This window comes from Carlito syrichta, unplaced genomic scaffold (genome assembly GCF_000164805.1).
Source record: "Carlito syrichta isolate Samal-C Ts95f unplaced genomic scaffold, Tarsius_syrichta-2.0.1 Scaffold316427, whole genome shotgun sequence".
Taxonomy (NCBI): Eukaryota; Metazoa; Chordata; class Mammalia; order Primates; family Tarsiidae; genus Carlito; species Carlito syrichta.
In genome coordinates this window covers 1,392,790-1,418,080 of record NW_007260523.1, presented here as the reverse complement: position 1 = coordinate 1,418,080, position 25,291 = coordinate 1,392,790, and the positions used below count along the sequence as shown (strand labels likewise).

The window sequence follows — 25,291 nt, the reverse complement described above, 5'->3', positions numbered from 1 at the left end:
GATGTTTTGCCATCCTCAAACTTGAAGAAAAGGAAGCACTGCTACGTGTCTGTGAGATTCAGCATGGCTCTGCTGTACGCTGTACTTGGATGTGACCATTTGGAAGTGTTAAAGTTTAACCTGCTAGACCATGACATGAGGACTCAGGATGAGGATTTCCTGGACAAAGGGCGGGGGAGGTGGGTGAGTTGAGGGGAGGAAAAGTGAATGGAAGGTTCTCAAAGGGGCATGAGGGATCTTCTAGGTGCTGATAATCTACTTCTTGCTCTGAGTGCTGGCCACCCAGGTGTGTTCACACTGTAAAACTTCACGAGTTGTAAACTGATGATTTTTTGCACTTCTCTGTGTACCTCAATAAAAAACTTATCTCACAAAAACCAACCAGACAAGATTCCCAGAGTCCTGGCCCAAGGACTAACTGGAAATGTTCCGGTTCCTGTACCATCACTATCATAGACTCTTAAGGCCTGAAGTAACCTCACAGGTAATTCTGAAGGCATACACAAGTAAAATTAGTTTTCTTTTTTCGTTAAAAATCTCATTGCTGAAACATAATCTGGACTGAGTTAGGTTCTCATGGAATACAACAATCAATCCCATAGAGAATTAAAATACTAGAATTACACCCCTTTATGCCTTTCTGGAGGGAGAATATTTGTTAAGAGTTCATTTCTGAATATATACCATTAACACTTAAGTGATGAAAAGAAGCTGTGTTCAGAAAGCTATCTGCTCAGTAGTATCCTATTAATTACTACTTTATAATACAGCCATACATCACCTAATGATGAGAATATGTTCCCAGAAATGTGTCTTTGTACAATCAGATTATACTTATGTAAACCTAGATGGCACAGCTAACTACACACCTAGGCAGGTGGTACAGCCTGTTGCTCCTACACTACACTACTTTACTGTAGGTGGTTGTAATACAATAGTAAGGATTTGTGTATTTACACATATCTAAGCATAGAAAAGGTATATTAAATATGGTATAATCTCATGGGAGCACAGCTATTATATGCAGTCTGCTGTCGACCAAAATACCGTCATGCAGTGCATGACTGTACTATAATAATATATGTAATAGATGACTATGGTTTTATTTGGTTATCCTTTAATCCAATGGTCCAATATTTCAAGGATCTCGTATTAATTCCCCTCCCTCTCTCCTTTGTGTAGAGTATGTATAGTTTTGCAATGATTTCTCAAGTGTGTAGCAGCTTGTAAAAAAACAATTAGGAAATGAACTGTAGACTAGACCAACACCCAGGTGAAAGAACCTACAGACTGGCTTCTAGCATACATACCATCAAAGGCCCTGCAAGCTACCATGGGAAACTCTAGACACAACTCAAAGAAAGCAACCCCAAGTGAGTACAGTGGTTACTGTAGCTGCTAATCAGATTTAGTAAATTTTAAAGGCCAAAGAGATAAACTATCTTTGAGCTGCCTCATTAACAGCTACAATGGGGATAAAAATGGTGGGTTGTTAACTCCTTTACATAAGCCATTTCTTCTTTACTATATAAAAAAAAGTGATTATAAGTTTTTTTCTACTAATCCCTTTCCATAATAATTCATTGGTCTGGAATACTATTAAAAGTAAAAATAACCCTGACACATTCATATTTGGATCATCATTACTTTCCCCTGGACTTGTGAGTAGTTGAAGTTTCTGTAAATTGGATTTTCTTCAATACTGTAACTTTTAGGATATAAAAGAAACAATCTGTACACAGATCTGGTTGGAGAGAACATGGTTTAATTAAAGGCAAAGCTGATTTCAGCAGCTGCAGGTCTTGCACAGACAGACAAAAAAACAAAACAAAAACCCCAAAAAACAAAACAAAAAACCACAAAAGAAAGTTTACTACACAAAACCAGTTTTTGATGAAGATTCTCCTCCCCCTCCTCATTACTCCACAGTGAGGATGGTAAGGCGAGGAACCCCGCCCCAAGAGTCAGAAAACATTCCAAACACCAAATTCTCATGCAGAGGGCTTTGGATGGGAACTGGGCACTACTGGGAGTGAGATGGTAAACCTGGTTAGCTCGTCTAGGGTGCAAGAATCAGTGACATTTCAAACACTGGAATGTTGCAGCTGCCTGAATGCAGAGCTCACACACACAAACTGGGTAGTGGAGGAGGGCAGAAGGCTTGGGAGGGAAGGAAGAGAAGGAAGGGGACACAGAGACAGGCTGGAGAAGCACAGAGGGTTTCATATTGCCATTGGGTGGGGGGTTGCACCCTTTTAGACCTTTCCAAAAAAAAAAAAAAAAAAACGGAAACAAAAACCCCAACGCCATGTCGAACTATAAAAGCAGTAATGTAGGCATATGGGGCTCCAACCACCCCCTCTGGAGAGCACCGAGCATGCTCTCACCCCTCTCTACCGCGGGGTTCCTAGATTTGACAGCTGGACTCCTGATGTGCTCTGCAGCTGTGTCCCAGCTAGCGAGGTCCACACCAACTCCAGACACGCACACACAACACCCTCCCCTCAGGGACGGTAGATGGGCGGGCGCGCACACACACACACACACACACACACACAAAAGACCTCCCAGAAAATAACCCTGCCACTAGCACAGCAACTGGACATTGAGATTGTTTCCATAATTTCCCCTTAAAATATTACTTTTCCAGGAAATGGCTAACAGAAATGCTGTCCTTCTGTCTCTACACAATAACATTTTCAGTCCTCTTTCCTCCTAATAAATACCAAGCAATGAGTTTATTTTCCTTTCTTTCGTCTGTTCCAAATGGACTTCATTGTGTCTTCCTCTGTGCACGATGCGCACGTGTCCATGCTGCCTTGAATTTCACTCTGTAAGTGGAAGCTGGGAGACTGCAGCTGGGCAGGGTATGGCCCTCCTGGGCTACACAGACACCACTGCTCCCTTCCTCTTCAGACTGTCTTTTGGGCCCCAACTGTTGGACCCCACGCTGTTGCTTCTTGGCTTGATGTTGCACACATTAGGAATAGAAATAATTACTAGCACACAGCATGAGGTAAACAAGGGATGGAGATGGGCAGGAGGGTGGCGGGTGGTAAGCAGAATGGGGACACAAAAACCAACCAAACAAAAAAGAACCACACTGAAAGCTTCTATCAATTAAAACGTGTCAGGCCGTGAAGGGACCAGCCTGCCTTCTGGGAGACTGCTTGCTATGCTACCGCAAAATGTACAAGAATCAAAAACATCATCTGAAATTCTACAGCAGTCACTTGCAGTCCAGCCCAGCACCACTGCCCACACTGCATCCTTGACTGGGGCTCGAGCACCTACGGAGTGAAGGGCATTTCCTGGGGTCTCCAGGCCAGAGGAGGGCCTACCAGAACCTTCTGAAAGGCCTCGAACTCTCCCTCTGGAACACTTCCACTGGCTGAAGAGGTCAGCTCCCCATCCTGTCACCACCAACCTCTCACAGGAGCAGTGAGCAGGGCTTTCCTTGCTACACACTGACTAGAAGCACACCTGTGTATGGAAGAATTCAGTGTGATATTTTACTACTGAGAGTAATAACAATAATAAAAGATGTTTAGGAATAATTTCAACTACATTCTCAGTCAGCAAAGCAACCATTAATGGATTCCTATTTTATTCCCCAAAGAGGAAAAAAGGACTGAGAAGTTCCCATTGGCTTCTTCCCTCTGGCTTCCCTCCTCAGCTTTCACTTCCCACGTGGCTGGGGACATGCACGATGGAGAAGGTGAGAGGCGGTGATATCAAGTAACTGAGTGAGATAAACAGCGGTTCCTCTCTCTCTCCCTCCGGAGGGCCCCGGGGGGGACGGAGAGTTCCTGATGGATTTTTCTTTTTGTTGCACTGCGAACATTTCGTGCACACTCAGCGGGCTGGTGGAACACTTACACCCTCTTGACAGCAAGAAACAGAAAAGAGGGCTGCCACCTGCAGGGGACTGTGTGGGCCAGTCCTGCAAACCCAACATGCCATGGTTTATGGAGCCTTCATTCCCAGGGTTGCCACTGTGGCCTCAGTGTGGAGGGTTCATGGTGCCTTGTCCCCGCTGCTGCTTCTGCTTCTGCTGCATTAACAGCTGCTCCAGAGCGGAAGGTCCAGGATGCATCATGGAGCTGGACCAGATAGACTGAAAAACAGCCCAGATCTTGTCAGCAGAGGCCAGTGCCTACTTGTCTGACAGGGATTGCTTTTTAATCCTAACCAAAGAGAATGGCATATATGTCCCAAGAACCCAACCCAACCCACCCTCTAAAAAATCCTGCTATTAGAAAAAGTCTTTTAAGACTCTCAAGAATAGTTAGTTTTCATTAAGATTATTTTAAACCCAGAAAGATGAAATTATGTTTTATTTAAAGTCTTTTTACTGAAACTCAACTCTATGTGGTAGGTACCACAGGGTATTCACTGTAAAGGTTTCAGGCAAACAAAACATATCTAAATCTAGATACTCTTCTTTCACTTGGTCAGACAAGGCTTAAGTCAGACATTCCAAGAAGAATCAGAATGAAATCTTATAATGAAACTAAAACCTTTACCTTTATGAAGATGCTGCTTTATCACTAATAAATTCACAGATTAAATCTTGTACAGTAGACCATATTTCTAAGACTTAGCTACATATGTGTGATGCATCAATTAATTCTAAAGGTCTTAGAAATAAGCCCAGCTATTTATGTGAATGAAAGCAGAGACATCTCTGCTGAAGAGTCTTGTGGTTCTTGTTCCTGAAATCCACTCACCTTTAGGCTTTCCATGAGGACAGCAGAGGAATCTTCCATGGAGGGGCCATGGCCTGTCCAGGTGCCACTCGGGGTGCTGGCCTGATGCCAATTGCTCTCAGAGGACGATGTTGCCGAGAGATAATCAATGCCAAACCCACCCATGGCTACAGCATGAAAAAAGATAAGAAGAATTCATGAAGCTGTTCTATCACTGCCAAGTGCCAAAGCCCAGGGTAGGGCAGGGTGCTTTCACTTTTGCTAGGCCATGACCCCTAGATCTCACCTGGCTTATCAGTTTTCCATCGATCTGCAGCCCTCCGATCCCTGTTATCTGGAGTCCCAATGGGTCCAAAATTGGAGAATGGAACAGAATTATGATTGTGTGTTGGAGGAGAGCTGGGCAGGCTGCTTGGGTTAGAGGAATGAGGAGACTGGCTGGCTGGTGTTGAATGATCTATTAAATAACACCCAGCACAAGACATTAAATAGTGTTTCACAAACATACAAAGAACTTACAGTTTCCTATAGATCTGATCACTGAATTCTACTAAAAATAACCACAGGAGAAAAGCAAACAAAATAAGGGCCCCAAAGGGCATCTGCCAGATGTACTGATCTGCCTTACCACACATTTCTAAGGCAAAACTAAAAAACTTTAAAAAGTAAAACTAAATAGAAGTCAGTTTTGTTGACTGAATGTCCTCTTCTGACATGCCTGTTTCAGGTACATATTCACTGGTCTTCCCTAACAGAGATAGAATTTACAAACCTCAAGAATTAGATCAGACTAGTTATAAAACTGAGATTAAAAAATCTCTACTTTAAAAAATGCAGAGCTGGCATGGAGGCATGTGCCTGTAGTCCCCGGAAGCTATGGCAGGAGGATCATTTGAGACCACAACTTCAAGTCCAGCCTAGGCAACATGGCAAGACTCCATGTCAGAAAAAGAAGCATCTACAAACAAAACTAAAAACAGCTGGGAACTATAAGATAGAATCCCTATTTTTCTTACAACTCTGCTGGTTACTAAGGATATAAGGTTTTTAGTAATGTTTATTACAAAACCGGCTCATCATGCTTTTTCCTGTTTTCTTTTAAAAGTTACTTAAAATTTATACATATATTTATAATTACAGACTTCACTAATCTTTAACCAGTTTGAGTGTACAGAAAATGTAAAGTCTGTAATTTAAAGACTAGTTAATACCTGAACTGGCAGGAAGTGATGGAGACCACGGAGTCCCTTCAAAAAGGGAATACAGAGACGTTTCCTGGGGGGCCATCGAGGGACTGAGTTCTGCTTTGGAGCTGGCAGTCAGGTTTTTCCCATACACCTCATTGAACATGCTGTTATTTGGGTATCTTTCCTGAAAGACGTGAGAGTCAAGTTATAAACTCACTCCAAGGAAAGAGACTGACATCTTAAGCTTTTATTAGCAAGAGAAACTTTTGAAAGCTTTTATTTCTTGTTTCTTTCAATTTTCCAATCAAATTCATTTTCCCCCTTTTTGTCCTTTTTTTTTTTTTCTCTATGTAAATAATCCAGGTAAAAAATATGAGTAATGTGGCCAAGCCTGGTAGCTCATGCCTGTTAATCCCAGCACTTTGGGAGGCCAAAACGAGAGAATCACTTGAGGCCAGGAGTTTGAGACTGGCCTGGGCAATATAGTGAGACCTCATTTCTAGTAAAAAATTAAAAAATTAGTCAGGCACGGTGACGCTAGTCACTCATCCTTGCTACTTGGGAGGCTAAGATGGAGGATTGATCGAACCCAGGAGACCGAGGTTACAGTGAGCTATGATAGCATCACTGCACTCTAGTCTACGTGACCAAAGAGCTAGACTTTGTCTAAAAAAAACCCCCAAAATTTAAAATTCAAGTAATTTATTTGGCTGACGAACAGAGATCTAAGGATTTTGATATTAACGAAAAATCAAAGGGTTCAAACTTATCATGTACAAGTCACTAGTCTGCCCTGGTAAGAGACAAAGGGAATACAAACAAATATCTGGGATACACCACCATTAAGGAAAAGAAAGGAAACATACTCAATTAGTATGGGGGAAAAAGCAGACATACTCAGCTAGTATGGGAAAGAAAGTATCAGCCTACACTAAAAACACAAAGCAGAATTTTGAACTGTTCACCTACCTGATTGAGAGAGAATCCGGTGAGAGACAGGAAAGAAGATGAATGTGACATGAGCTCAGAGGGCTTCTCCAATAAGGATTTCTTCACAGTCCCAGAAAAAAAGGTAATTAAGTTATGCCTTCCATTTTCTTAACATTAACCTTAAGGTATTATGGAATCAAAGTCAAAGACCATCATTTAAATAAACATGCTTATAATGTCACCCTCTTATTACAATGTAAGGCTTAGAAGATCTAAATTCAAATGTTTATAATATGACCGTAGGTAAGTGCCAGTTGCCTCAGACTAGTCAGACAGAACCCTTCTTTATTAGTATATCTAATCTAGCCAGAGATCTTTTCTGGCAGGGACCCCAGGAGCGTTTATTAGGCATGAACCTCAGAAATCCCCTTGTCAACAGGTGAACTTAAAGAAGATGTTGAACTGTTCTAGCATTGTGTCCCCCTAGCTCCCAATGTTTAAAACATTAACATCGGTAACTTCAATAAAGCCTTTCAAATCCATTTGAGAAATTATTTCATTAACATGTTTCCTAAGCAGCTCTATTTATGGTATATATTAAAACAGCTGCTAAAAGTCAAAAGTTTCTTAGTTACTGGCCCTACTAAAGTTATCAGGAAAAGAAAAGCTGGATCTCTGTTGCTCACTCTTATTGAACAGCTGGTTAAACAAAACATTTACTAAATACCTACTACACTCAAAGCACTTGCACACATTATCACACTATATTCTAACGTTAAATATAAGAAGGGTTATAGTCAAGGCTTTTTAAAATTGTTGTTTCTTAAACATGCAACAAAAGAAACAAAAATAGACTGAAAAACCACCACTTTTCCCACCACCAGCTGTATTTCCAACGGAAAGGGAAGGAACAACAGAACTATGAAATTGGGAGACATATGGACAGAGGCACCGCCCTCAGTCTCTCCAGTCTCTCTAACAGGAAAGCAGTGAGAAAGACCAACACACAGCGGCAATAGCATAGTGGCTAGGCTCCCAGTCATACGCTCCCAGTCCCGGTGCTACCACTGTTATGTTGCCAGGGGTATTTCACTGCTGTTAACTCAGCAGGGGCCCCCACTGCCACACATTCAGCCAAATTCTTAAGGGAACCTCAAATGCCAGGAATGGCAGTTCCTGTCATAAAAGCTGTTAAGCTTTTATTTTTCTGATACTAACATTAATGTATTTTAATCTTCCAAATGTTTTCTTTCCCTGTGTTTATGGGAAACAGCAAAAAAGTAAAATTCATGATCTTCTTGTTTTATTAAGATGTAATCAACAAGAGAGAAAAAACTCTCAGAGCATACATCTTTCTTCCCATCTTTTATACTCCCTACTCTTAGTAAACTGCAATGTCAACACTTACAAATGTATAGAATGACATTCTTTGACCTGCAAGCTGGGTTCTAGAAAATTATTTTTAAAAGGATACCACTAATCAATTCTCAGATTTTATTTTGTTATCCTAGTTATTTACCTTCCTATTCTCTCATTTATGTCACTGACAATGTTTATAAATAGAATCTTCTGCATTTTTACATCCAACTCTGAATTCATTTCAGGGCTCTCTCTGGGCTTGGTTAACCAAATGGAAAGAGCCACATACTGTTCAATAATGTCAGTAAAAATAATCTAGAATATATTTTCTTTCATCTTTTGGCTGCATCAAAGATGAGATGACACTTGAAATTTCTGGGTCCATATGGAAGTGCCACCTGAAAAGTGAGTTAATTTGCCAGCATCACACCCTGTGTGTGACCAGCCCTGCAGGATGCTTGCCAGGTAATACGTATAAGCAAAGTATGTCTCTACCATTTGGGGGATTTATAAAGGGAGACATGCTTTGTCATATTCTACTACCATTTTAAGATTAGTTTAAGCAACCAGAAAATATGTTTTATATTTCTAAAAGAAGGAAAGTCCCAGAAGGAAGAAATTACCTATTCTAAGTACTCTCAGAAAAGCTGGGGTTAGAACAAGAAGCAGAATTATGCCCAATACATACAAAGAGGTTTCGTCCAGGAAGGGAGGCGAGAGGCCCCAGGAGAGCTGGGTAAAGATCAGGAGGGTTAGAAAAAATCAGCTCTTCCTCCTCCTCCAAGGCAGCCAGACTCTTTAACAGGTCCGGAGGAAGCAGAGGGGAGCTCTTGGGGTCCTAGTGACAGAAAGGATCACAATGAGACGCAATAAAGGATGACAAGCACACAGGAGCAGTAGCATGATTAGGTGGATGCAGGCAACTAAAGTCAAGGACAGCGAAACTGTTATGCAAAGAGAAAGGGCTCTGAAACGCAAAGGCAAAGTGACACAAGGACAATGGTGGAGAAAGATCAAGACCACAGAAAGCAGCAAAAATACTGACAAACAAAGCAGAACATAAAAGGTTTATGTGGCCAATGAGTAAAACCATGCAATGGAGCTAACGGATTAGCACATCTCACGCTAACAAATAAAGAAACAGCTCTTTAATAAAAAAATTACCAACACACACCCGTTCCTCACGAAAAAAAGGGCAAGGAAAGGGAACTCCACTGTCCAAGATGACTAGCTGACTTTGTTCCTCTCAGAAAGCAATTTGTTTAACTACTCAGTAAACCTATTTTTAAACTTAGATGATTCAGCTCAACGAAAGGAGCTCTTTGTCTTAGAATTCTCTAACATGCCGTGTTAGAGATTTCTGTACATGATTTCTCTGCCAGACCACCACAATTCAAAATCAGTAACAGAATTCTTCAGCTTCCCAAGCTAAAACATACTGTGCAATTCTGAAGAGGAGACCAAGAACTGCACCAATTACTCAGCAACACTCTGTGGTACCAATGACTCAAAGTGACCTTTACAAGATCTACTTGATAAATTCAAAAGATATTGAACCCCAGACCTGTCTCCTCCACAGTGCCCAGTGACAGGAAAAAACACACACCTCAAATGGCATCCTAGGCACAGGATCCTGCTCTGGACGGAAGACTCCTGGTGATCGTTTGCCCCTGCGGTCCATATTTGCTTGCTGTGCCATGATAGCTCTGTTGTCAGTCATGCTGTAGGAAGAATCCCAGTAGAACTCTGGGACCTTGACTTCTGAGGGATTATGGTTATATGGCTCCATGGGAAAAGGCTTCATTTTTTTCTCTAGAGGCTGCTGCTGCATTACAGGAGATTGCAATGACGGCTCAAACAGTTTTATGGGGTCTTGGGTCTGAAGGTAGTAGGGCTGTTTCACAGGCATAATTTTCCCTAATGGGCCTTGAACCTGAGGGGGACTCCACAGCTGTTTGGAGGCATCTGCCTGTGGATACTGAAAAAGAGATGCCTGTCATTAAGATGAGAATAAAAGACATTACCTGCAATCAATGCTTAAGAATCACAGAAGAAACTTTAGGTTATTTTCCAACCAATAGGACTCTAGGCAATGCAGCAGTTTGCTTTACCTTTTGGGTTTTTCAAATCAATTATATAAGAAGCTTAATGAGGCCAGACGTGGTGGCCCATGCCTATAATCCTAACACTTTGGGAGGACAAGGAGGGAGAAGTGCTTGAGCCCACGTTGGGCAACATAGCGAGATCTTGTCGCTTCAAGAAAAATAAAAAAATTAGCCAGGCGTGGTGATGCACACCTGTAATCCCAGCTACTCAAGGAGGCTGGGACAGAAGGATTGCCCGAGCCCAGGAAGTCGAGGCTGTGGTGAACTGTGATCCTGCCACTGTACTCCAGCCTGAGCGACAGATTTTTTAAAAAGAGGTTTAATGAATTAATGAACATATTTATATTTAAGTGTCTGTTTCCCTCTTCTGCTTCAAGTGCTATGGGGATGACGACATTTAAGATTGGTGTCACATCTTTCTTAGCACCTCATCAAGAGTATGATTCTATTTCTCTTCTGTAGTTTATGTTGAAGACATTTATTTGCAGAGTATCTTTTTCTATTAAAAAAATATCATTTTCTTTAAAACTGATGACAATTAGCAGCAAAGAATGGTGGTTAAGATCTAACAGATTACCCTTTACGAAAGTAAGAGGAAAAATACCTGGACTTTTCCTAAGCAATAGAAACAATAGGAGGGGGACTCAAAAAACCCTGGAATTTATTTATTAAAAAATTATGTATTTATTCTTACATGTTTAAACTTCAGTCATCTTCAAAGTATTCTAATGCAGCACACCTATCAAGACACTTTTTCCACCACTCACTTTTTTATCTCAATTTCAATGCCTTTTAATGCTGTCATTTTTTGTTTCACCTTGCACAATGGAAAATGTCTCCCTTTGAGAATTTTTTTCATCCAAGGAAATAACAACAACAAAAAATCACTGGGGATGAGATAGGGTAAATAGGGAGGGTGGAGCACAGAGGTCATATAGTTTTGGTCAAAAACTGCTGAACACTTATCACAGTGTGGGCAGGTGTGCTTGGAAATTACCCAACAAGAAATGGGCAAACACACTGAAAGCATCTCAAAAAACAACAACAACAACAAAACCCCAAAGAAGCCAAAGGCAGGCTCTAATAGGTGTACTGATGCTGATGGGTTCCTAGAACACTTATCTAGCAAGGGAAGCTAGTAGCACAAGGAGCCTGACCTCCAAAAAATAATTCTAGTTTTTTTCTTTCAGTCTCCCTCATATGTTCATATTCCTACAACTCTTTACAAGTCTAAGCAAGAAGTATCTTACAGTATAATCAGCATTTTTAATGGCCAGACACAGATTCATTTCAGTGCCTCCCCTTACGTCAGCTGGAGGCACACAGAACACACAACTATAACTTACCTGCTGGAATCCAGAGTGGTGAGGCGGGCTCTTCCCCAAAGCTGACACGGCTTTTGTAGGGGACTGCTGTTGCTGAGTTAGAGCTTGAACCTGCAACTGGCTTGTAGACTGTGCTGTTGGCTGAGCTGGTAAAGATGTAAGGGGTTGTTGGGAAGGTGACTGTGACTGTTGAGGTCCCTGGTTCATTGGCCCTGGTCCAGAGGGCCGTTGCTGGCTGTAAGGAATGTGGGACTGTTTCCCAGCTTGCACCTGGTTTCCTGCTGGAGAGTGAGCTGTAGGCTGAAGAAAGGGTCCTGGGACAGAAACACCAGCTGGGAAGGTGTAACCTGAGCCCATAGAAAATGCCACAGGAGGGGGGATAACATATGTCGGGGGCGGGAACCCTTCAAAACAGAAGAATACAGCTTTAGTTCTAAAGAAACAGCAAAAGAAAGGCAAAAAAGTCAACTTTTTTGGTGAGTGGTGGTGGGGCTCTTCTAACACATCTTAAGAGAACAGCCATGTTGCCGATATTTAACTTTATTTTAGGAACTAAACAGAATACTGGCTACTTTTTCTCCTACCTACTGAGGTAATCAGAGTGTTCTAAAGGTGGCTTCTTATGTTTAGTGATAGGAATTCCTTCATGATAACAAATATGCACTTGCATATCTACTACAGAGAAACAGCTCAAAAATAACTTTACAAGCATTAAGAAAAATGTAATTTCTTTCTACCTTTTAACATTATGTCTTAGTAACATCACTCAAATAGAACATAAATTACTCAGTGAGTGAAGAGAAAATCCTATATGAATGTGTCATGTAGAAAAAATTAGCCGCGCTTGGTGGCTCAGCCTGTAATCCCGCACCTTTGGGAGGCTGAGGTGAGTGGATTGCCTGAGCCTGCGGGTTCGAGACCCACCTGGGCAACTTGGCAAGACCTCATCTCTACAATAAATCAAAATTAGCCGGGCGTGGTAGTGCGTGCCTGTAGTTCCAGCTACTTGGAAGGCTGAGGCGGAAGGATCGCCGGAGCCCAGCAGGTTGAGGCTGCGGTGGCCGGGAGCGGCCACTGCACTCCAGTCTGGGTGACAGAGTGAGACTCCAACTCAAAAAAAAGAAAAAAGAAAAAATTACAGAACACAGTATTTACCTGGCCGGCTAGGAAGAGGAGGGAAGGCTCCAGGGTGATGAATGGGGATGAACTGGGAGTTGCTTGCTTGACTTGATGTCTGAGATACAGGTGTTTTCCTGGCTTCAGACACTGGAGTCTTTCTTAGTTCTGTCTGTGATTTTACCTAGGACCAACAGAAACAAAATTATCAGTAATCTGAAACTCAAATGTGTTAGGAAGAAGCACCTACTCCCAAGAAAGTATGTAATAATCTCATTTGGTAATTCACCTAAGGTAAAATGAAAAAAAATCAAGTTATTTAGTAGCCAATAAAAGATGTAGGGGCTCTAAATAGAATTACTGATAGAATTATTTGGCTTACATATGGTGACAAAAGTACCAAATATGGAAAGAACCTTAGAATCCATTTGTTTTACAAATGAGAAATCTGATACCAATATCTTAAGAAAACTTGCTTAAGACCTTAAACAGCACAGAAGACACGAATTAATAATGACTGTTAACTCACAGGTGAGACACTCTGGCCTCAGTTTAAATTTATCTAGGCAGCCTTATGTGTACCCAGTTGGGCATCCACCCTCTACCCTGCCTTTTACCAGTCTTCAGAGTAATTAGGATACTTTCGGCAGTAAGGAACAGGCCCTGAGATACTATACATAGAGCCAGAGAGAAGTAGATGCCATATATAGTGCACAAGGTTGAGAAAAATTAGGCAGCTTTCACAGAAAATTTGGGATGAGGCAGAGTTGTAGTGACATAGTGACTATTATCAAGCTTTTAAAAATCATCTATAGTTGACTTGAGATGAGAGATTAGAAGGGAGTTTTTAGGTTGAGTCTAGACATTCCTGGGAGGCAGTTACTGAGAATGGAGCAGGGCAGGCAGGAAATACTGGACTCTGTCCCCAAAACATTTGGCTTTCTAGTTCCTTTGCTTTTTCCCTTCTCTTTCCCCAACACCTCTCTTTCTCCATGCCTTTTCTTAACTTCTACCATGTTTTTCTGTTTCTCTCCCTACTATTAATCTTAAAATGGAACTATTATTTTATCTCTTCCTTTCTCAAAAAAAATCCTATCAGGGAGATACATCAAAGGTACTATTTGTAAGCAGCCTTCAATAATGTAAAGTTTCTCATACAAACATATATATTTGCCAAAATGTGTTAACAAATCACATGGCCACTTAGGTATTTTTTCAAACATCAATGGTATTAATAAAACCAGCACAGAGTAAAAATCCTTTTTTGTTTATAAGAAATCATCTGTTATCGCTCTGAAAACATATTTTTAAAAAAATCACATAACTGAGTAGTGTTGATGTTTACCCAGCAAGAGACCTTTAAAAATTTAAAGAATTTAATTAAAGAATTAAAAATTCTTGCTTTGAAATTTAAAAATTCTCGAGGGCTGGGCATGGAGGCTCAAGCCTGTAATCCCAGCACTTTGGGAGGCTGAGGCGAGAGGATTGCCTGAGTACAGGGGTTCGAGACCATCCTGAGCAACTTGGTGAGACCTTGTCTCTACAATAAATCAAAAAATTAGCCGGATACGGCGGCGCATGCCTGTAGTTCCAGCCACCTGGAAGGTTGAGGCAGAAGAAACGCCTGAGCCCAGCAGGTCAAGGCTGAGGTGGCCATGAGCATGCCACTGCACTCCAGCCTGGGTAAAAGAATGAGACTCTGACTCTAAAAAAAAAAAATACTCATGAGCCAGGATAATATCAAAGTGATTTCATGCCACTGGCTGGAACAGGTACCTTTTTCTAAAAACATATTTTATTTTGTATAGTGAATCTGAAGAAAAAAACTGTATAAGCCTTAATATACTCTTGGTTCTAGTGGATCTATAAAAGATCCCTATCTCCACTACAGCATTAACAAATGGTAATTACGCCTTCCAAAGAAAACAATCCTGTGTGAAACTCGTGGCTCTATAACTGGTCACTTCAAATTGGTTCAACTGGAGGGGATTGACAAAAGTGTCAACTTAGGTTGAGATATTTTTTTCACTAACATTACAATTCTCAAGAATTGATAAAGTAACCATGTATCATAGCTCTTTATATAAGCTTACTATACATTTGAAGAATGTACTGAAACATCCAGGAAAGTCAATTCTCAAGGCTTTAAACAAAATGAAAAATCTTGCCTTTCGTGTGAGCCTTCCTCTACCTGCTTTATAGTTCAAACACAGCTTACCTGCACTGCCACATTCTGCTTTCCTGTTTCCTGTAACTTTTCTAAGGTGCATTTCTTGGGTTCAGTTTTCCTCTTGTTGTTGTCCTTCTTTCCATCATTCTGAGTTACAGTTATTCCTTTGCTATAGTCCCTTCTCACCTCTTTGGGAGGAAAACTTCTTCCTTGGTCTCTGTTCACTTCTCGTGGCTTAATGTTCTCTTTGAAGGTGACCATGGGTTTCTCTCCAGTGTCGCAGTTGTTGCTTAGATTTCGGCCTGTGGACAGCACTGATTTCAGCCCTGGGCTACCATCCCCAGCCAGTGACTCTATCACAGATGTTTCTTGCAGAATGAGGTTCTCTTTGGCTTCACTGGAGTCTTCCAGTATTAACTCTGGGATTTCTGTGATAAACAACAATTTTCCTACCTCATTTTCACACTGAATCAGCCTAGAAAAGTAAAAATAAATCTATGTATGAAAAATATTAACTAACCTAAAAAACGGTAACAACTGAAGTGTGTGTATCCAACAGTCAATATACCCCCAGCACTAAAAACTATGGAAATAGCAGGATATAACGATGTGAACTCAGGTAACACAAAAGTAGTCATGTAGAAACTTGGGTTATCCTCATACTCAGCATCGCCACAACATATCCTTCTGCACCTTCAACACCCGCTAATAATGACATTTCCTGAGCATGTTTTACATACAAGACGCTATTCTAGGCCCTTGAGGGTCCTATAACGCAGATATTTATAATTCCTGTTTTATAGGTGTGAAAACGGAAGCTCAGAGGTGTTCATTCAACCATGCAAGCATCCAAGGCTCTAGTGTATGACAGAAACCTAAATACAAAAATGAATAAACAGTCACTGGCTTTGGAAAGGTTATAACCACTGGGGAGATCCCAAAGACACACACCTGGAAAGCTACAGCACTAGAAACTGAACCAAAAGGTATCTGACTCCAAATCTGTGTTCTTTCCCCTACACTAACTACCACATCTGCTTTGTACTTAACTAGCCATCAGCACCATCTTGGTCTGCCCTGACTGCAACTGAGCACCAAGCTCTTGCCAATATAAATCACCATGAATGTGAATGTACAATTCAGTTAGATTTATAGTGATGTTATAAATTAGAGCAGAAGCTCATGATAAACAAGGCACACAGGACCAATTCTTCTATAATAGGTAGTGTCACATGGAGGACTGAGTTTTAAATAAAGGGTATTCCAATGATCACTATGGTCATAATTGTGCTACCACTGTTTTGATAAAAGTTTTGACTGAAGAGTTCATAAACGGTTATCATTTATACCAAAGACTAAAATACATGTGATGTAGGGGTGTGTGTGTGTATGTTTAGGAGGAGACCAAAAGCATCACGAACCTACCTTGGCTGATTATCAGCAATCCACTTGCCTATAGAGATCAAGCGCTGCTGTCGTATTCTCTGCTGCTGACCCTCTTTGTCTCCTGTAATACCCTGGTGGCCTTTGGAAAAATCCAAGTTCCTAAAATTGACACAAGCAAATATCCAATAATTAAACTTCCGAAGATATTTTCTAGGCAACCAAGTTCACCTAATTAACTGTGACGGCTTCAGTTTTTTCCATACAGGTTAGCTACTTGATGCAATCAACCACATCAGTTTGAATTTATACTCTCAAAGATGTTACATACAATAAGACAAAGCAGAAAAGAAAATATGTAAGTTCATTAAACTAATGTAATATATTTACTCGTATTTTACCTTCTATTTGAAGAACTCAAATAAATCATAATCCTTTATTAGCAAAGATTTTTTTTAACACTGTAAGTTTTATAAACACTTATCTTGTATCCTAAGTAAACTGCTTGCAATGACCACGACAATGCAATGCATACAATGGGTCTCTAAGGTGCCTATTCTAATAAACATTATTTATTATCTACTGCAAGGTGGCCCATTCTAAATCAGAAAAATGTGTAACTGTCATAAGGCACATAAAGCAAAAAAACTCATTGACATCAGAAGAGTAAACCAACCTGGAAAAATAGGGATTTTTCAGATTTCTCCTCATTAAACTTAATTTAAAAAATTAAGAATTGCCAAGCAACAGGCTAGATATCGAGAACACAAAGGTAAGAAATAGTCCCCACCTTTAGGAACAAATAATTAGGATTTAATCTGATGAGCATTATAATAAAAACCTGCAAAGAATAACAAGAACATAAAACCTGTGTTCTTTCCCCCACGTTAACTACCACAGGGAGGATGAGATCCTTCTGAGAAACTCTAGAAAGGTTTCACAGAATAAGTGATACCTGAGCTGGACCTTGACAGGTACAGGTAAGTGCTTACCAGGCTGAAAGGGAAGAGCCGGGTAGGAGAGAATATTCTAAGCATAGTATGAACAAAGGTGTGGAAGAATAAAAATACAGAGCTATTCAAGCACAGAACAGGTGAGTGTACAGTGTGTGTAAGCAATAGGGGAAGGGAATGGGAAGTGGCAGAAGATAAGGCTGAAAAACTAAGAGCTGGATAGTGCTAGGACTTGAACATCAAGTTACAAGACACTGGAGCAACTGGGGGTGGGTAAATCAAAGTTTTTACATTAGTCACAGGACATCATCAGTTCTATACTTAAATAACAGAATTCTGCAGGCAGTGTAGAAATAGACTATAGGAGGGGAGGGACTACAAGTAGGGAGATTTTTAAACTCTAGGTAAGCACTGAAAAAAGCCTGAACTATGCATGGAGAAATAAACAGAAGGTGTTGAATCTAAGAGGCATTTTGGACAAAGAACTACAAAGACTTGTAAGAAAGACTAATGGGACTAAGTTTTTCACATTTCTAGTTTGTTCATGTAGGTGGATAATGCCACAGGCACAGATTAGAAATGTAGAAAGAAGATTGTTTTCTGCCCACCAAACAGGAAAACAGAAGCTCAACTATGGTCATGTTAAAGTTTAAAATGCATAAGGGAAATCTGATTATTAGAATATGGGTCTAAACTCCAAGGAAAGTCAGAACCGAAAATCTGAGATTTAGCCATTCAAGAAAGAGGGATGGATGTGATCACCAGGAAGAATATAGAAAGTGGGAAGGTATGAGCAAGTGAAGAATCCTGGGGGAAAACAGCATCCAAAGGAATGTAGTTTAAAAGAAATAGTGGAAAAGCCTGAGTGCTAAGGGTAGGAGAAGAAGAGTAGTGTCACAGAGCTAAGGAAAAGGTTTCTTGAATGAGATCACTAGGAGCTGAAGTCGAGTCAGTAAGGTTAGCCCACATTCCTGTTAAGTCTGACGATGAAACGAAAGATAGGGCAACACTAGACAAACACGAGGAAGTGAGTTTTATTTTACCTTTCTTTGTTTTTGTTTTTTTTTTTTTGGTTTTTTTTTTTTGAGTTGGAGTCTCACTGTTGCCCAGACTGGAGTGCAGTGGCCGCTTCCAGCCACCGCAGCCTCAACCTGCTGGGCTCCGGCGATCCTTCCGCCTCAGCCTTCCAAGTAGCTGGAACTATAGGCGCACGCTACCACGCCCGGCTAATTTTTTTTTTTTAATTTATTGTAAAGATGAGGTCTCGCCTGCCCAGGTGGGTCTCAAACCTGCGGGCTCAGGCAATCCACTCACCTCAGCCTCCCAAAGGCGCAGGATTACAGGCTGAGCCGCCGAGCCCAGCTTATTTTACCTTTCTAAAAGACAGCACGGTGTGACTAGACTAAAGGGAAGTAACTGGGGAAGTAACGGAGGGAGGGAGGGAGGGAGGGAGGGAGGGAAGAAAGACAATGAAGAGAGAGGATAACAGATGGGGCAAGGTTCACGGGTAGGTAAGGAATGGGATCAAGGGCACAGATGGAAGGGTTTTCATTCCTATTCCACAGGAGATGAAGGTATGACATACACAAATCCATTTCACTCACTCAACCTTCACCACTAGTTGCTGTTACAAAAATAAGACACAGCTGGGACAGACTGAAGATTCCTCTATACCAGAGCTTGATTCCAGTTCATTTTAAAACTCCAAACACTGGCAGTGAAGTAAATCTACTTCAGCTGCCACTTACCTGAAAGAAGGTCTCAAAGCCAGGAATCCTTGTAACTCAAACTCCTCTGGAAGTGGTGTAGCTAAAGGATGGAAATCAAAATTTGCAAACATTTTAGTTAAAATACTTTTGCTCAGTCCAATACTGTTCACTAAATTTTAAAAATAAATAAAATAGGGGGAAAAAGAATATGCAGAGAGTAACTATAATAGTTCTCTGTTCTTCTTTATAGTAATACTGATGAAAACAACTCACCTATCAAAACCCTGCATGTTACCTTTGTGGCCTAGACATTTCTCTAATACTCAGTGCTGAGGAGGATGAATTTTTTTTTAACCAATTGTCTTAAAAATTCAGTCTTAAATCCAGTAATCTCAATGTTTAGATTACCTGTGTCAATGTACTGAGTAACAACATTGACATCACTGGGGAGCTTCTAAGAAATGCAGAATCTTGGGCATTATCACAAACCTACTAAATCTTAAACTGTATTTTAACAAGGTTCAAATTAATGCCTGAGGAGCACTGATTTAAGAAAAATAATCAAAAAGGAGCCAAGCTACAGGTTGTACGTGCATTATGTGTAATGGGGAAAATTTTACAGCAATGGAGTCTGTGTAAATAGATTATGGCACACCCACAGGATGGAATAGTATGAGGCCAATACAAAATCGTGTTTTCAAAATGTTTAATATCAAAGGAAAATGCTAACAATATAATGTGAAATTTCAAAAGCAGGCACAGAGTTGTATCTGATACTAATCATTTATATATGTGTGTGTACACATAAGAGAGACACATGAAGAAGGTACACCATCATGCGATGATACAAGATATCTCTGTATGAGAGAACTATGGGTGATTTTTGCCCTTTAGGTGGTATATGCCAAATTTTCTATGATGAGCAAGTATTACTTTGACAAAGTAATGTATTTAAATAGTAAGAATGAAGAGGAAGGGAAGAAAATAGAAATACTTTGAAGGTCCTGTACTCTCTGAATTCCTATTCAAATATAGCTAAATGAGAATAAGCTGTCAGAAGTGGAATAACTGCTTCCAATCACTTAATCAGCATAGAGCTACAAGTCACCCTGAGACACTGGATTTAAAGTCAAACATTTGTCACCAAAAACCTATTTGTCTCTGGACTTAAACCTACCATTTGTGGACAATCACACTAATCATACAAGATAGGGTAGCCCTTACCATTAGTACTTGATAGATCCTCTTCATGGGGATGGAAGCTATTCAGAAGAGAAATTAGCCAGGGCCAAATGCTGTAAATTAAATAAATATTTCAGATTTTATTTTTATACAAGAGAAACCAGAACACTAATAAGCCATGAAAATGATATCCTCAGGTACTCAATTTTTTGTATTTTCTCCTTACTTCAGAATTTTAAAAGCCACATAAATCCTTAAAACATATAAAAATATATATTCAAAATATACCAGATAAAGATAAAGATACACCAGAAGGGTCAAATTTCCATGATAGAGACCAAGATCCCAATTTTCCAAGCTCCTAATTTAACAAAGAGTGGAAATAACATGTCAGTTTTAAGCACAAAAAATTGATACTTACTGAGGAAATTCTGACCAAAGAAACAATCTAATATGTTTTCATAGAGTTTTTGCACACATTATCAGTTGTGTAACCCATTGCTAGTTCTTTACTCTGTGACAAGTAAAGAACTAGCAATGGGTTACACAACTAGCAATGGGTTACACAACTCTCTGCTCAAAGTGATAAACAATGCCTTTTTCTTTATGGTATAAAAGAAGTCCATGTTGTTATATCCTTATCTTTAAACTCTGTTTCCTAAAACACAGTCCATTTATGTAAAAGTTTACATATGAAATATTAGAACATATTCTTTCCACTATTAGAAATGAGTTCTATGTGTATATTTGTTAATCGTTATTAAAGTCCTTGGCTCCTAAGTGAAGTATGTTAAAGTATGGAGATAGATGCATATGTATCACTTTTTTTTTTTTTTTGAGTTGGAGTCTCACTCTGTTGCCTAGATTGGAGTGCAGTGGCATGCTCCCAGCCATCGCAGCCTCGACCTGCTGGGCTCCAGCGATCCTTCTGCCTCAGCCTTCCAAGTAGCTGGAACTACAGGCATGTGCTACCACGCCCAGCTAATTTTTGATTTATTGTAGAGATGAGGTCTCGTCAAGTTGCCCGGGCGGGTCGTGAACCCACAGGCTCAGGCAATCCACTTGCCTCAGCCTCCCAAAGTGCTGGGATTACAGGCTGAGCCACCAAGTCCGGCCACATATATATCACTTTACATGTAGACTTAAAGTATCAAATTCTCTCTATATGAGGAGAGATCCTCAAAAACCCAGAATTTATATATAAAAAATTATGTATTTTTTTTACATGTTTAAACTTCAGTCATCTTCAAAGTATTCTTCAATTGGTGCAATACACTATTGAGATGCTTTTTCCACAATTTTTGAACTCATCAATTTTGATGCCTTTTAGTGCTTCTGCTGCTTTTTGTTTCACCTCTTTCCACATCAGCAAAATATTTCCCTCTGAGACTTTTTCATCCAGGGAAACACAAAAAAAGTCTATTGGGGCAAGACAGAGTGAATAGGTAGGGCCGGGCACAGGGGTCATACCGTTTTTGGTGTGGTGTGTGGGCAGGTGCATTGTCATGGTAGAAGAACCAGTCACCTGTTTGCCACAACTCAGGACATTTCTTCTGCAAATCGTGACATAACTTCAACTTCCAGATTTAAAACTTTGATCATTTGATCCTGAGGAACAAATTCCGAGTATACTACAAGGAGCCTGCCCTCCAAAAGATAATTCTGTTTTTTAGGGGATTCCACCTCGTGTTTCAAACACAAGAGCGATCTATAAAACTGATGTGCTAGGTATGACTGGGCAAGATTTTTTTGTTTTTGTTTTTTAGGAAAACAAATGCTCTTGGTTTGAAGGTTTATTTGCTGGGGTGAGGGACAGATGTGATGAGTGGAAGTGGCAATGCTGATAACTCAAAATAATTTTGTTTTGGCCTGGGAACAATTACTCTGATTTTGCTACAGTAGATTCATCTATCTAATCATGTTATACTTAAAACATTATTAAGCTTATCCTTGAATATGTAAATACCAACTAATTTTAACAAAAAAGTGGGATTAGGTGCCCAGAATAGAGAAACTGCATGCAAATAATCACACCATAGGAAATGGAAAGTTAATAACTATTTCAGACAGTTGTGCATTTTGAAATACAGAAACATACTACTTACAAAATATCAATAAATACATATAGAAAAACTTTGTAATCATATGTATACAAATATTAAAAAAATAAATGCCTGCTACAAACCCCTGGGAGATAAAACAAATTACAAGATAACTGAGAAATAACAATGTCTTTATGCAATGAGACTTCAAGAAAACAGATGGGCTGGGTTTGGTGGCTCAGCCTATAATCCCAGCACTTTGGGAGGCCAAGGTGAGTGGACTGCCTGAGCCTATGGGTTTGAGACCAGCCTGTGCAATTTGGCAAGACCTCATCTCTACAATAAATCAAAAAAATTAGCCAGGCATGGTAGTGCACACCTGTAGTTCCAACTACTTGGAAGACTGAGGCGGAAGGATCGTCAGAGCCCAGCAGGTTGAAGCTGCGGTGGCTGGGAGCGTGCCACTGCACTCCAGTCTGGGCGACAGAGTGAGACTCCAACTCAAAAAAAAAAAAAACAAAAAAACAAACAAAAAAAAACCAGATAGCAGAAAAGCATGAGTGGATGATGTAATGATATACTGCTTTACCTAAGTTGGTTTCTACAAAAGAAAAATATATATCACTACTTCAAATATTTATTAGCTTAAATAGTATGTTCTCAAAAAAGTACAAGGGAAAGTAAGTTCTAAAAGTTGAGAAGGCCTAGACATAAGAAACTGAAGATTATTTGTATAGACATAAAATTCTGAGTTCACAAAGGGATTTCTCCCCCGTTATTTAATAAACTATTACTTTACTATATCAGACACATAGGAAAATCTTCAGTTTTAAAAAAAACTCTAGGCTAGTTTTTAAAGTGTGTTTATTAACATAATTTAAGACAGAAAGAAATACCTGCAAGGGCGTAATTCTAAAGATCTTGACAAACTTGATAGGAAGAAGGGGGAAGAGAGAATAACAGAAAAGGAGGGGGAAATGTCTGTAAATAAAGCTACTGCATTTGGCTGAGTATTCTTTGCCATAAGAAGAAAGGGGTGAGCCGGGCTCGGTGGCTCAGCCTGTAATCCCAGCGCTTTAGGAGGCTGAAGTGAGTGGATTGCCTGAGCCCATGGGTTCGAGACCCGCCTGGGCAACTTGGCGAGACCTGCAACTTGGCGAGAACACCCTGTAGTTCCAGCTACTTGGAAGGCTGAGGCAGAAGGATCGCCAGAGCCCAGCAGGTTGAGGCAGGAGTGGCTGGGAGTGGCCACTGCACTCCAGTCTGGGTGACAGAGTGAGACTCCAACTCAAAAAGAAAAACAAAAAGAAAGGGGTGAAAACTCTATAGGCAAATGATAAAACAAAGAACTCTTCTTTCATAGCATTACTGATACAACTGTTGAACCAAACACAAGTTTGAGTTCTAAAGTACACAAGGGTAGAAAAACTGCATAATCTGGGTTAAGAAATGAAAATTTTGTGCTAGGAAGCAATGTCTGAAAATCTGTATTATGAAAACGCATGCTAACATTAAAAGGAGATGTTCAGTATACAGTGCTATGTTCCTAAACTCTACCCATGACAAGGTCAAAAATGAAGGAACTTAGGTGAAAGAAATAAGTATGAAGTAGAGGGACTAGGCCGTTTTCTACGTTGTGACCTTAGTCCATGTATGTACATGCACAAATTCCAGACTCTCCTTAAACCCAATGTCTCAATATGCAGGGGAGGAACTTCCTAAAAAGTCATCTCAGAAGTGTTTCTTCCTGTAATAAAAGTACACTGAAAGTTTCATTTATTCCTGTAAAATCAATAGTTTCTAAGAACTTTCAGAATTACTGTGAGTAGAGATTATAGAGAAAATAGTGAGAATCAAAATAACTTTCCTTGGAAAAAAAAAGGTATAGAAACTTTAAAAATCTTTGTTAGTTTACTTTGTAGTTGGAGCTTCAATGTCACTCTGGCATGCAGGGCTGGTGTGCAGGGCACAGGAACGGCTCACCAAAGCCTTGACCTCCTCAAGACGACCATTTCACCTCAGACCCCCTAGTAGCTGGGAATGCAGGCACTCGCCACTGTGCCCAGCTAATTAAAAAAATTTTTTTGTAGAGATACGGTCTTGCTATGTTGCCTAGGCTGGTATTGAACTCTTGGTCTCAAGCAATACTCCCACTTCGGCCACTCAAAGTGCTGGGATTACAGGCATGAGCCACCACACTTGGCCTAATAAAACTTTCAATCTTCTATGCTTAAAATAAACAAATATAATTCAAATTATAAGGCAACATCAAATAGTGTATGCACTGAAAATGAGAGAAATGAAAATCTCTCCCCGTTAACTCTTAAACAGGAAAACTGAGGACTATTGTAATAAATAAGAAATAAACTCCAGCCTGGGCAACATAGTGAGACCTCGACTTCACAAAAAATAAAAAACTAGCCGAATGTGGTGGCGCACACCTATAGTTCCAGCTACTCACGAGGCTGAGGTAGAAGGATTGCCTGAGCCCAGGAAGTTGATGCTGTGGTAAGCTGTGTTCATGGTACTGCACTCCAGCCTCGGGGACAGAGTGAGACTCCAACTCAAAAAAGAAACAAACAAACTGACTTTTATTTCAAATTTATTTTGAAATGTGAAAAATAACTTCCCCTCTGGGATGGCAACTGGGAACGAGAGGTCACAGGGAGTCACAAATCCTTAAGACTGCCTCAAATGAAGAATTCAAACAAATAAATGAAAAGCACACAAAGAGGTCTTCAGTTCAATTTCCAGAGAGTGGCAGAAAATACAAGGTCTTCCATTGTTCAAATGTTGTGCTTTAGAAGGCAGTTTTTACATATCTATGAATATCAAACAAATGAAGCACACAAGTTAACCATGAAAGTCTAAAAACACTTACTACTGTCTTTCATCCACCACTGCCTCCTGAAAGACCCTGGGTCTGAGTCTTAGCCAGTCCATGGAGACCTTGACTGCAGGAAGGGGATAGGCATTGTACGACTCCTCCTGAGACTCGTTCTGGAGAGGACACTTGCACAGGATGCCAAGAAAAGACACTTGAAAAACAAAATTGCATTCAGAAAGCGTTAAGATATTTGAAACTGTGTACCAGTTCAAATTCAAATATGATATGCCTTCT

The 25,291-nt window shown here is 40.2% G+C and overlaps 1 protein-coding gene across 10 annotated transcripts in view; it reads right to left on the bottom strand.

Moving 5' to 3' along the window:
- Window positions 1-1,745: 1,745 nt before the first annotated feature.
- Window positions 1,746-25,291, bottom strand: part of SMG7 (SMG7, nonsense mediated mRNA decay factor) — an 82,276-nt gene continuing 58,730 nt past the window's right edge. For 4 of the 10 annotated variants that reach the window (XM_008074419.2, XM_021707197.1, XM_021707201.1 and 1 more), the window contains 14 exons: window positions 25,052-25,208; window positions 20,171-20,241; window positions 18,986-19,046; window positions 16,327-16,446; window positions 14,950-15,376; window positions 12,771-12,915; window positions 11,637-12,019; window positions 9,792-10,163; window positions 8,874-9,023; window positions 6,866-6,946; window positions 5,921-6,080; window positions 4,996-5,166; window positions 4,731-4,876; window positions 1,746-4,117 (listed from right to left, as the gene is read on the bottom strand). In XM_008074419.2, the coding sequence (XP_008072610.1) occupies window positions 4,004-4,117; window positions 4,731-4,876; window positions 4,996-5,166; window positions 5,921-6,080; window positions 6,866-6,946; window positions 8,874-9,023; window positions 9,792-10,163; window positions 11,637-12,019; window positions 12,771-12,915; window positions 14,950-15,376; window positions 16,327-16,446; window positions 18,986-19,046; window positions 20,171-20,241; window positions 25,052-25,208 (2,558 nt within the window). In that variant the 3' untranslated portion in view covers window positions 1,746-4,003. The remainder of the gene's footprint in view (window positions 4,118-4,730; window positions 4,877-4,995; window positions 5,167-5,920; window positions 6,081-6,865; window positions 6,947-8,873; window positions 9,024-9,791; window positions 10,164-11,636; window positions 12,020-12,770; window positions 12,916-14,949; window positions 15,377-16,326; window positions 16,447-18,985; window positions 19,047-20,170; window positions 20,242-25,051; window positions 25,209-25,291) is intronic. The other 6 variants (XM_021707198.1, XM_021707203.1, XM_021707202.1 and 3 more) reach the window with 4 other exon arrangements.